Source organism: Caloenas nicobarica, chromosome Z (genome assembly GCF_036013445.1).
Source record: "Caloenas nicobarica isolate bCalNic1 chromosome Z, bCalNic1.hap1, whole genome shotgun sequence".
In the NCBI taxonomy this organism is placed as follows: domain Eukaryota; kingdom Metazoa; phylum Chordata; class Aves; order Columbiformes; family Columbidae; genus Caloenas; species Caloenas nicobarica.
Genome location: NC_088284.1, coordinates 109599546 through 109612189, shown reverse-complemented (window position 1 = coordinate 109612189; position 12644 = coordinate 109599546). Strand labels below are relative to the sequence as shown.

Here is a 12644-nt window from a genome sequence, read left to right as displayed (position 1 = left end):
CGAGTGCATTCATTAAAGCGCAGAGAACTCAGGAAAGACATCAGTCCATTAATCGCTCACACATACAGTGACCTTCATGCCTCTGTCTAAGTGACCAGCCCCGTCAGCCCAAACGGCAACACCAGAACGTGTTCCCAGCCCCGGCGCGGAGTGGGACACGGCACCACGGGACGAGCAGGTGACAAAGAGCCGTCAGGAGCGATGTTGTTCAACGGGCTGGTGTCTGCAGCGTGGAGCCTGTCCCGGGGTACCGGGTGAACTGGGTGCCGTCAGCCCAGCTCACCTGCAGGGACCGCTCCACCGCCCTCTGCGGCGGCCACGGGCGTTCGCTGAGGCAAACTGGAAACCGAATGAACAGAGGTGGTGTGCTCTGGATGGTTATGCCAGCATTTCAAAACTGTGATTTCAGCATAGAACAACCAGAACGTATTTCTTTAAAATGAATAACCTACAAAAGCATGAAACCTTTTCTGCAACTGTTCTGATAACAGAACGCAGAGAGTGTCTGCAAAAGCCGGACAAACAGCCTGGAAATGATCACACTGGCTGCTTTTGATTTACTTCTCTTTCTCATCTGTAGTGCTGTACACTTTCCAGATAACTCCAGTGCTTAATTTGCCAAGTCTTTGTTTTTCTCTACCAAATCTCTGCTAGACACGGAAAAAAGAGGCAACTCTGTCAGATTTGCGAGGTTTCGTTGAGTGTCCTCAGAACACCCACATCCCAGCGGCTTGCCTGTGGATTTTTAGTTAACTGCTGGGGAAGCTGCTTTATGACAAAAGCGTGATTAATGATTGCTTTTGCATGTTTCTTATAAATGAGATTCTCTGTCACTAAATAAATACACAAATAAATGGGCTGAGTATAAAAGAACATGTATTTCACCAAAAATGACATCCTTAGTTGTAAATTTTAACAGATGTCACGAAACCCAAGACATTATGATCTATTACAAAAAGCCTTTGAAGTTGTATTTTAATTAAATTGCAAAGCCATCAGAACTCTTGGAGAGAAAATGATATGTGTAGTGTATCTCAAGAACTGCTTGAATTTGATCACGAGGGTGCGATTGGCAGCTGAGAGCAGTCACTGCTGCAGCAACGCAGAGCTGGTATTTAGCAAAGCAGTGCTGGCTTGGGAAGCCACTGGGAAGAACTTGAAAAACCTTGAGAAACCTCCTTGTTCCAGCAGCAAAGGGAATGGCCCAGAGGCTGCAGCCGGTGTTTGGAGCTGCGCCTGGGCAGGAGCAGAGCGTCCTGGGGTGTTCACATACAGACGGAGAATTTCTCTTAAAGCGTTTTCCCTGGGTGCTCTTGCTCTCGATCAGTGCCAGCAGCTCGCAGCCCCCGCGGGTCCCTGTCCCCAGAGCGGGACGCAGCGTCCCCTGGCTGGGCAGCGCAGGTCTGCTGCGGAAATAAATGAGACAAATGCTGTGGAGCTGCCCCAGGAGCAGCCTCCTGGCAGAGCAGAGCCCCGCTGGCACCGGCGGGAGCCCAGCACCACGCAGGGCTCAGCACACCTCGTGTCCCACGACGCGTGGACCCGAAACGCGTGTCTCGGGCGGAGCGAGCGGCCGGGCCGGGCAGACCCAGGTCCGCGGGCGGTCGCCACCCGCTGTCCCGCGCTGCCCGGGGTGTCGGTGCCGCGGGGCCGCGTGTGCACGGCGCCGGGCTGGGCTCCAGCAGCCGCCGCGCGGCCGGTTCCTCGCGCGGGCGGGCGGCTCCATCGCGCTGCGCACCCCGCGCACCCCGCACCTCCGAACCCTCTGGCTGCGTGAAGGGAGATTGGGACCGCAGTGGGTTTATGCCGGGGTGTGTTATACTGGCGGCGAGTGGAGTTCCTGCTCGCTCTGCAGCACGGCAGTGTCTGAGTGAAAGTAAACATATGCTGGGTTTCCATAGCATGTGTTCCCACGAGATTTCCACTCCGGAGCAGATGGGCACGCTCCAGCACAGCAGATCTGTGTCTCTGCGGCACCGCTACAAACCCGGCTGTGGAACCATGGTGTACACGGCACTTCACGTTTGTGTATGGGAAGCGTGTTTTAAACAGGCTTGTGATTTCCCTAACTGATAGAACTTCCAACTAATCGCTCTTCTGAGATCCCAGTGGCGTGCCCACTGCTCGCGGGCTTTCCAGTTCCGTACTGTCGCTCGTTTTGCTCCCACTGGTGCCGCCATGACCTGTGTCACTGCCGCTGCATTGTGGAGGGTGTCCAGCGCGGTGCTGCCCCCCCGTCCCCCCATGTCCCCTGCCCGGTCCCAGCCCCACACACCCGCTGTTGCTGCTCCATCCCTGGCCGCTGTTCCCATCACCGCTTCCACCCACGTACCTGCAGACCGTCTTCTTTCATTTCCTGGTTTATTTGATTCTGAAGTAATTGTGCTGGAGCATTAAAAGAGGGTAATTCAAATTATTTTTAAAGAGCTATATGACTGCTCAGGGGCTTATGCGGAAGCAATAATGGAATGAATAAATGGATGACTGGTGGGTCTGAGTTTTAAATGCAAAAAAAGAACCAAGTTCCTTCTGTCGGAAATGTGGGATTTAGAAAGCCTTATTCAAAGGTTTATCGAAAGGGTATGTTTTTGGCGATGTCTGCAGTTTACAGACTGATCCCCAGTGTGACGTTCTGCAGAGACAAGTCTATCGCTTTGGGGTCTGGGAGCAGGGCTGTGTCCCGCGGAACCCGTGGGTTTCCCGGTGGGTTTCCCGGCGGGTTTCCCGGTGGGTTTCCTGGTGGGTTTCCAGGCGGGTTTCCCGACGGGTTTCCCGGTGGGTTTCCCGGTGGGTTTCCTGGTGGGTTTCCCGGCGGGTTTCCCGGCGGGTTTCCCGGTGGGTTTCCCGGTGGGTTTCCCAACGGGTTTCCCGGCGGGTTTCCCGGTGGGTTTCCTGGTGGGTTTCCCGGTGGGTTTCCTGGTGGGTTTCCCGGCGGGTTTCCCGGTGAGTTTCCCGGTGGGTTTCCCGGTGGGTTTCCCAACGGGTTTCCCGGTGGGTTTCCTGGTGGGTTTCCTGGTGGGTTTCCCGGCGGGTTTCCGGTGGGTTTCCCGGTGGGTTTCCTGGTGGGTTTCCGGTGGGTTTCCTGGTGGGTTTCCTGGTGGGTTTCCCGGCGGGTTTCCCGGCGGGTTTCCGGGTGGGTTTCCCAGTGGGTTTCCCGGTGGGTTTCCCGGTGGGTTTCCTGGTGGGTTTCCTGGTGGGTTTCCCAGCGGGTTTCCCGGCGGGTTTCCGGGTGGGTTTCCTGGTGGGTTTCCCGGTGGGTTTCCCGGTGGGTTTCCCGGCGGGTTTCCTGGTGGGTTTCCTGGTGGGTTTCCCAGCGGGTTTCCCGATGGGTTTCCCGGTGGGTTTCCTGGTGGGTTTCCCAGCGGGTTTCCCGGTGGGTTTCCTGGTGGGTTTCCTGGTGGGTTTCCCGGCGGGTTTCCCGGTGGTGTTTGCCGTGGGCTCCGGGCTGAGCAAACCGGGGCTGGCGGGGCCGTCCTGCTGTGCTGCACAGCTCGGGGCATCGCTGCCAGAGCTTTTATACCAGCTTACCCGAGATAAAGATCGGGCTCAGTGCTTCCAGCCTCCCAAGGCAGCCTGATAAAATTAGCAGGAGCAATTTTTTTGTAAAAACATCTTTTTATAGCTTAGCAAAGGCCAGGAGATTAAATACAAGGAGGAGGACTTCAAGCCACATTTTCTCTGTTGGTGTAAACAGGTTTCGTTACACTGAAACAAATGGAAGCACTTTAACTTACACCACCTGAAGGGCTGACAAATTCCCATTTGTTTGACACTTTAATGAACAGACATTTCATGGCTATGAGATGAGTTCAGGTACCAGCCTGAGTTTTTAATTTCCTGCCTGCCTCACTCCGGTCCTTATAGCAACTGGTATTGTTTCACTGCAGTTGTTTCAAAAATTAACTTGTAATACACTCCAGTCAATCCTTCCTACTGAATGACAACTTTTTTTTTTTTTAATTTAATTTTTGGGTTTTAGATTGATGTCCTAATTGCAATGCGTCTTCTTTCTGATTTCCACTAAGTGCTCAGTATTGTGACCTGTGTGGAATTTTTAGCGGGCAGAGCTCTAGCACAGCTTTTGCGGCCACCAGTAATGAGACTGGTCGGGGCAGGAGCCGCTGCAGCCGTCGGGTGCAGAGTCAGAAACTCTGATTTCCCGGGGACACGGAGGGACCTGCCCCGAGTTTGCTGCGCGTTATTGCAGACAGCCGAGCAGCAAAGTTCTGTTATTTCTGACCTTTCTGCCGACATCGTAGCGCAACCGTTGCCGTTTGGGACAATTTGAGGTACTTCAGGCTGTTCTGCAGCAGTCAGCGAAGCGCTCTGGCAGCATCATTAGCCGTCTCCACGGCTGGCGTGGAGTGAAGGCGAACGCTTTGGGGCAATTCTGAGCAGGAGTTCCTACAGCATCGTTTTCTTTTCCAGTACTTTAACGCCAAATATGAATTTCCATTTATTATTGTGCCGAGCACGATAATACATTTCTCAGGTTTTTGTTGCTCGGTCCCAATAACCCAGAAAAGAGTGCATTTATCTGAACCTGTAATTTATTGGTGTAATGACCAAAAATTAAAGAGTGAGGATAACCAGCAACATTGAGCCTTTTTGATCTTAAAAATATCTCCCATTTTTTTAAGGTTACTTGCTATGTGCTTTGCTGTACCCAACAGACATAATTCGGGTTTCAGTTAACCTGTGGTTTAGGTCAAAAGGAGCAGCAGGAAAATTAAAAAGAGTTCAACCAGCAGGAACTAATTGTGAGTTCCTTAGAGAGCGGATGAAAGGAGCAGGAGCTGCCGCTGCGGAGCCGGAGCGCGGGGGCTGCGGGGGACTCGGGAATGTGTGAACCTCGTGTGTTCAGAGCCTGGGGGTCACCAGGGAACCCCCATCATCCTGCAGCTTTCCTGGGGCTGAGGTGCCCCCCCAGCTGCTTTTGGGGTGTTCCAGCGCTCCCCGTGCCAAAGTGCCTGGTTCCTGTGGAGTGAAAACCACGTTTGCTGTCCCTGTCTAAGCGGAAATTTTACAAATGATCTCTTCAATAACTTTTAATGTTTTCTCCGTACTGTTAGGATAGGTGCTCTTACAGGGCATTACATTTTCTAAATGACTGCATTTGCTTCCTAGCCTTTCAGTGAAATGCCTGGAAAAGATGTGTTTCTGTAGCCTTCAAGAGCAATGGTGGAAGCCCCAGGTTTAACACTGGATTTATCTCAACAGTGCACAGTAACTTAAAAGCTTCCTGAGCTTTTCCTACTTACAAGGAACATTTCTAATGCTACTTTAGAGCACGCAAAGTAAACATGTCTAGCCTGGCAGAAGGCATGAAGAAAACCTACTTAGTTCAATGATTAGGTCAAGCCAAATAAATTTCTGCTGTCTTCAGAGAAAATTACTGGTGAATGTCAAAGCTGAAGTGATTTTAACTTCCTTGACACGGAAGATTTAGCTACGTCAAACAGTCATGAACAGCTGAAAGATGGAATTTTGTTTATAAAAAGAGTGTAGCAACTACACATGCAAAGACAAAACAATTCTTACTGTTCCCTGCACCATAATATTAAGATGCTTACGGCATTAAATATTAGTAAGACCTATTTTTCGAGGCAGCTGATGTCTCTGCAGCTTAGTCCCACCAGTCTGTCAGATCCCCGAGTTTCAGAGGAAAAGCTGTGCAGGAAATCTCGTTCTTCGGTCGTGCCTTTCATTGCGTTACAGATCAGTAAATGGCAGTAAATGGAGCTCTGGCAATGGGGAGGTCGCTGCAGGGCCTTTGGAAATGAAAGGACTATTTTGTGTCTTGTTTAGAGACTCCTCTTTATTTATTGGTGTGTGTTATCCTGTGGCTGGGGTAATGGGCCTCAGAAGAAAGTGTTGTTTAAGTAAAATAGCTGTAGTTTGAGGGGAGAATAACTAAATCAGAATTTCTGAGAAGCAACAGCCGTGTTCTCAGGCATGTGAAATGTATCTGTGACTAAAAGCAAAGCAATTTTTTCTTATTCCAAAATCCCAGTTTGCAAGGATACTAAATCATCCTCGGGCTTAGCACCATAGTCTCTTGGCAACTGCAGATGCTTATCTTGAAAGATTCATTTTTACAGCAGATTGAATTCTCAGAAAAGAGGCCAAACATAAAGATGTTAGAAATCAAAGTGAAAATCCAAAAGGGTTTTGAGGCTTGATTTGGTTAAGCATCCAAATGTTTGGATATTTATTTGAAACTTATTCAAGCTGCTTAAATCTAGAAAACTGGTAATAGGCTCTATCCTCCCTGCTCCGTGATGGAAAGTCTTGGCACATACAGTCCAAATTGCATTGACCTTTTTTCTTGCCAAATTCTATTGCATTTTCATTTCTAATTTACTGTCCAATCCAGCCCCAAGGTCTCTAGCTTTTACTGCCTTTCTGGATTTCCATTTCCTATTCAATATGTGCCTTCCCCCTTCGCTTAATAGTTTTCATTTTTTCCCAGTTAAGTCTCATTTGATTACTCAGAAATTTAGGGACTGATATATGAGATCAGGCTGACAATCCATCCCTTTTGTTATTCTTTCTTCTGTAGTTTACCAGGTCCAGATGCTTCAGAAGGCATAGAAAAAACACAAAAATAGATCATCGTGGAAACCTTTGTAAGAAAAATCCAGCGTGTTGCTATGCTGACATAGAGGAGTTTTTACCCTCTTCCGTAACACCGAGCTGTAATAAATGGTTCATCTCAGCACCCATGTACATACCTATATTTTTCTGAATTGTGTTAAATGTTCACTCTCAGTAATATGCATTGGCAATGTTCTGGAGGTTTATTGCTTGTTTCTGCCTATAGTTGTATTTCCTCTGATGATACTGGTATTTTTTATCTTCTATGCTGGTTTGCTAATTTTCCAAAACAGTGTCACCTGTGATTGTCATTAATATGCTGAACGTCACTTCCTTTCGAGTGGCAAGAAATATGCTATGGAAAATGAATTACAACACACATTCTCCCTCTAATTTTTAAAGTGTATTTGTATAAAGTATATTATAGGGTGTATTGTAAAGGCTTTTCTCTGGAATCTGTGATTGGGATCACTGACCTCTTTCCTCCTGGCAGCTTGTCTGCATTGCCATCCTTTGGTAAGTAACTGGCTTGCAAAGGGCAAAGGAGCCACGCAACAAATCTCTCTACGTGTTTCTCTTTTACTTTTCCCGCTACCTCTGAATGCTCCCGCTGCCGTTTCTTTAGCTCGCTCTTCCCGAGGATTGCCCGGTTTTTCTGAAGATGACCGGCTGAGACACCGCGTTGCAGGGGGACGCGGAGCCCGGGCGGCTCCTTCCCGGGGCGGTGGGGGTCCCTGGCCGCTGCCCCCTCGCCCCAGCGCGGACAGACCCCCCGCGCGTCCTCACCTGCCACCTTCCGTGTTTCCTCCTCTTTATTTCTTGATTTTAGCACTCAGGGCTCGCCAGCCGCGCTGGACTGGTGGGACCTTTGCAGATCTCTTGGCAGCGCTGCCCGTCTTTCGCTCGGCTTTCTTTCTCTGTATCGGATGCTTTTGATCCGTGCTGGGGATTTATCGGTTTAATTAATCTAATCTCTGCAGTATCATCCAGGCTAACTGCAATAATTCCTGACAATGTTTTGTTGATCCCTGGGATTGCTGAATGAGTGAAGCTATGCGGCAGCATATGGCAGTATTTCTGATCTGTGCGAACTAAGTTTAGCATTTTAGAGGTGTTTTTAGTCCTTTTTCTTTTAATCAGAGTTGTCTGTTTCCTTCGAGATCAAGCCATTTTTGTGTGTTTCCGCATTGACAACACTATGCTTTTTAATGTTCTGTAAAATCCTGTTGCGTTCCCACATCTTTTTGCAAGAGCAAACTTCATACATAAAATTCCAGGGCATTGTCACAGTGAAATGCACAGAAGTGGTGTGGTGCACAGGCTTTTTTTGAAGGACTAAAATTTGTTGTTTATTTTTAAATGTTTTCAGAAAGAACAGTGCTTTTAAAATAAATACATGGCTAGATTAATCCAGAAGTATTCCCAGTAATGCTAACTGTCTGGTTTCAGGCCCTCAGTGGTTAAACCAACAGTAATTTTATGTCAGTAATATTTCTCTAGTTATAAAGTGCCAGTGACTTGGGAGTTGCGATGATAATCCTGTCTTCCAAGGACGCGCTGAAGCGTTCTGGATCCCAGCGCCTGGTGTTTACGGAAGGTTTTTATAGTACAGACTCAGCAGTTTGCACAGTTTGGTGAATTCGTTTAGAGTAATTAGCGTAACAGCAGGCTGGGCTTGCGAGTCTGTTTAAACCATTCTACTGCAAGTGTACCAAACTTTGCAACATCTACAACACAAACATTGATTTTGTGTGGGTTATTTCATGTGCTCTTCCAGCTCTGCTGAAACAACGGTGAGGAACCGGGTCCCGCAGCCCCGTGGGGTCCAGGATGGTCCCTCTGCCCCTGATTTTGCCAATCAAAGGGGTGACAGCGAACGTCCCCTGAGCCCCAGGGCTGCACCGCGCTGATTTCTCGGCCCGTGCTGGAGATCTGTGCTGTCGCTGTTGCAAGGTCCCATGCCACGACTGCAGACCAGTGGCTTTGCCTTCCCGTTATCCCGACCCTGGAGTAGCTGTTCATGTTAGTGACACAAGGACCTGCCAAAAATTGACTCCCATCTGATTTATTTTTCACTGGCAAAACAGAGAATCAGTCTGCATGTTTTCAGTACAGTTTTTTGCCCCTGGGATGGGCCAGTTTTATTCTCAATCTCTTCTCTGGGCTGTGCAGAAAGCCCTACAATGCTCTCTGGAGACGTTGTGTGGCAGAAATTGCCTCAAGAGAATTTTCTTTCATGCTTTATCCCAAAATGCTTGTACGGCTGTTCAGCACTCTTCCACCAATTATTAAAAGAAGTTTGTGCATGTGTGGTGTCCTGCAAATGTGACTTGATGAACAGACCTACCACCAATCTGCTCGGATAAAGCAGATTGCTGCCCTGGAGAAGATCCAGACAGCGTAGAAGTGGCATTTTGTTTTGTTTTCCATAGAAAAATTATGACTGCCTCAATACAAATTATCTCTGTGGTAAGGGCCTTCTCTTTTTGCGGTTTGTTCATTTGAAATCATTTCATATCATGAAAAGATTTTTTTTTTTTTGGCAATGCCTGCTCTCGGTTCCCTGTTAAGATTATTTTTGTTTTTATTTTCTTTTATTTCTTTTTTTTCCATAAGTAATTTTTTCCCTTTTTCACCTAAAATAGCTGTAAGAAGACAGTTGAAACTCTGCTGCCCCTGCTGTGTATTTCTATGAAGAAGCAGGGTGGCTTGGCTGGCAGCTCCCCCATCAACTCAGTGTCGGTACTTTGTGCTGGCCAGGTGATTTGTGCCGCTGCATTGCCGTATTTTCCTAGATATCACCAGAAATGGTGTTATTTGTGTTCCTTAGTTACCTTAGCTGCTACAGGGAAGATGATCCAGGGGAGCTGAGCCACCTCTTTTACCTGGGACACAGCCCAGGCCCCCGGTGGTGATTTTCTCTCCTCTCCCACGAGCAGCGCGCACTAAGTGGCCACTTTGCCCTGCTGGGTGCCATGAAGTTACACTGATGCTCTTTGTCTGTATATTTGTTTTGAACGGCAGAAATTCAAAGTTCTTCTAACATTGACATTCTCCTGTTGTTTTCTCCTCGCCAGTGGAACCGGCCAGTGGATAAGCCCATGGGTTGAGGCTGCAGCCTCTGCAGCCGGGACCTGCAGGAGCACGAGCTTGTGCCGCTGCTGGAGCACCGGTCGGTACGATGCGGGCAGGTCCAGCCTGCCAGCACATCGCTGATCCCTGCCACAATAACAGGATAGCTGATATGAGACTCGATTGATGAATAATTAATTAGAATGTATTCTAATTAGTGTCAATCAACTTGCGGGTATGGAAAAAAGAACCCGTAGATAAGGCTGACTTTTTTTCCTAATGAGATGACAAATGCAGTGGATGAGGGGAGTGCTGATACACCAGCCATATGGCTTTTGCTTTGGCACCGGTGTGACATCTGGGGAGGCACTGGGACGCTGCAGGACTGCGACGTGTGCCGGAGCATCGGGCGGCAGCCGCGGTGCCAGCTGACACGGCTGTCACCTCTGCGGGGCTCGGTTGGTGCCCCTGTCCCGGGGACGGGATTTGGGACGGTGCGGGCAGCCCGGCTCAGGTCCGGCTGCTCTGGAACCCTCTGCTGAGCTGCGGTGGGTGGCCGTGGGGACAGGGGCCGCGGGGGAGAGGGACCCTGCGAGGATGTGTAGTGGGGGGTGAGGACCAGGAGAAGTTAGGTGTCAAAAGGATCGGAGGCATCAGTCTGCTGAATTCCAGAACGAGGTGACAAATTATTTGATCTCAGCCTCTGAGTGTGAACAGAGGGAGTAAATGTTTGACAAGATAAAGCTTTTCCATTTAGTGGACAGGGATATAAGGAGATCCAAAGCTGGAAGCTGAGGTAAACACAAGTTCTATGCACGGCAGGGGTGATTTGGTGACCGGAGCATCCTACCAGAGCTGATGGCTGACTCCTCATTACCAAATGTCTTAATGGAGGTTGGTTCGTGGTTTTTCTGCAAGAGTGTTCTCCATGGAAAGTAATTAGTCCTGGAAAGTTTGATGTCCAAGCCACCAGGGATGCTCGCTCACAGCAGGCTTTCCCGGCTATCAACGCGTGTGGAAGCAGGAGCGGAGCGCGGCGCTGCCGGCACACGGGCGAGCAGCTCCCGCGTCTGGCTCTGCGGCCGGTCGGCCCCTCCGCTGGAGGGGGTCTGGTTTCAAGAAGGCTTGTGGACCCAAATAAAGATCAGTAATCATTAGAATTAACCACACGCTGATTTAATCAACATATAGCTTTGTTAATTGCTAGCTCTTTCTTCATGTCCATCTGTTTTAAAGATTCTAGCAAACCTGCAGCAGATGTTCATGTAAATACAATAAGCTGGCTGCCATGTAAATATGAAATTTTCAGGAGTGTTTGTGTAACAGACATCCCGTTTATTTGTGCTGTTGTCAGTATCACGTCTTTAGTGGCTTAAACGCAAAGCTGATGACTTTGTTACAATCCCTGCCGGAGCCAGTCTCTGCTGCCCGGCTGTCCCTCTGTCTGTCCCGCCGTGTCCCGCTCGGGTGACTTGTGCTCGGTGGCCCTGGCCATGTGTCACGTTTGCGGTGCTGTCCTGGAACTGCCGCCTGGAAATGGAGCAGGACCTGTCGATTCGTGCTCCCTTCAGGGGTGCGGAAAAGAGTGCCCATGCTCACGGCGAATACGGTTCGTTCATCACGGGTGGTGTAAGCAGGAAGCACTTTGTGCAGCTGAGCGTCGCGGGGTTTTTGCCTTGAGGATATTGATTTATTTAATGTCGTCATGTAACTATAATCATTGTCCTCTCCGTGTGAAAACTGATTTGGGAGTGGTTAATACAGTGTAAGGGTTGAAATATAGTGGTTAATATAGTGCAGGGTTCAAAATTACTTCAGTAGGCATAAGGTGCGTGGAGAGTTTGGAAAACCTGGCTCTGTATTTGCCTGCGTTTGACCTTCCTTGGATCAGAACTGTCTTACTGATGGAATAGGCAAAGTGTCCCATGTGACAGTAACCTGGCAGCTGCTGCCGTGCTGGGGACAGGGCTGGCAGAGGGACGCGGAGCAGAGCAGCCACGGGGCAGCTCCCGCTCCATCGCGGGGAAACGGGCGATTCCCCAAGGGCAGCAAACCGGGAGCGCTGGGGCCGCTGGTGGCAGCGAGTCATCGTGCCGCTGGTGCCGTGGCCAGGAGGAGCCAGGCCGGGTTTGGCGAGGGGGTGGCATGGATGCGGTACAGTCCTTGCGCATGGTGGGCACGGCCGGGAGCACCCTGAACCCACAGCCCATCGGAACCCGGAGCATCCGCTGTGACCCCGGCAAACAGGTGACCTCAGCGTGCCCGGGGGACAAACATCCTCGGCTGCAAATTGGCCCCGCAAAAAACACCACCCAAACTCCCTGCGTGCTCACAGGAATTGATACAATAGCATCAGATTGTGGATTCAGGGAGGAATCTCTTTTTTTGTTAAGCTTGTGCAAAGAAGGTCCTGGCTGATAGAGGGGATTCCTAAAGGCGGCTGCAGTGCAGTTAGGCGATAATAATCCCAAAGGCAATCAAACAACAAAGGAAGAACCTCACTGTTCATCTGCAGAAGGTGAAAAAGCACCGATTCTCCAATTCGCTCGGCAATGTCACAGCCATGTCGCCCTATGCCTCCTTTCAGCTGTGTAACCTCCACACCCAGCTGAAGAGCTCTGTGTGCCCCGCCGAGCCTGGGGACAGCTACAGCCCCGCGGAGCCCACGGCAGGGGACATTGCTCAGTGTCCCCCCAGCCCCGCTGTCCCTCCAGCCCCGCTGTCCCCCCAGCCCCGCTGTCCCCCCAGCCCTGCTGTCCCTCCAGCTCTGCTGTCCCTCCAGCCCCGCTGTCCCCCCAGCCCCGCTGTCCCCGCAGCCCCGCTGTCCCCCCAGCCCCGCTGTCCCTCCAGCCCCGCTGTCCCCCCAGCCCCGCTGTCCCCCCAGCCCCGCTGTCCCCCCAGCTCTGCTGTCCCTCCAGCTCTGCTGTCCCCGCAGCCCCGCTGTCCCTCCAGCCCCGCTGTCCCCCCAGCTCCGC

At 50.4% G+C, this 12644-nt stretch overlaps 1 protein-coding gene across 1 annotated transcript; it reads right to left on the bottom strand.

Moving 5' to 3' along the window:
• Window positions 1-208: 208 nt before the first annotated feature.
• LOC136002159 (transcriptional regulatory protein AlgP-like) lies at window positions 209-4254 on the bottom strand. Its single transcript, XM_065656991.1, has 6 exons — window positions 4241-4254; window positions 3112-3523; window positions 2690-3059; window positions 2333-2385; window positions 1520-1769; window positions 209-339 (listed from the first exon to the last, which is right to left on the bottom strand). Exons 1-6 carry the CDS (start codon window positions 4252-4254, stop codon window positions 209-211), a joined length of 1230 nt encoding a protein of 409 aa, XP_065513063.1.
• Window positions 4255-12644: the final 8390 nt, after the last annotated feature.

Excerpts from the sequence above, each read along its gene's own strand:
- LOC136002159 (XM_065656991.1), bottom strand. Across the intron at positions 3,060-3,111 it reads GGAAACCCGCCGGGAAACCC|GAAACCCACCGGGAAACCCA; the intron begins GCCGGGAAACCC and ends GAAACCCACCAG. Across the intron at positions 2,386-2,689 it reads ACCCACCGGGAAACCCACGG|CACAATTACTTCAGAATCAA; the intron begins GTTCCGCGGGAC and ends TTAATGCTCCAG.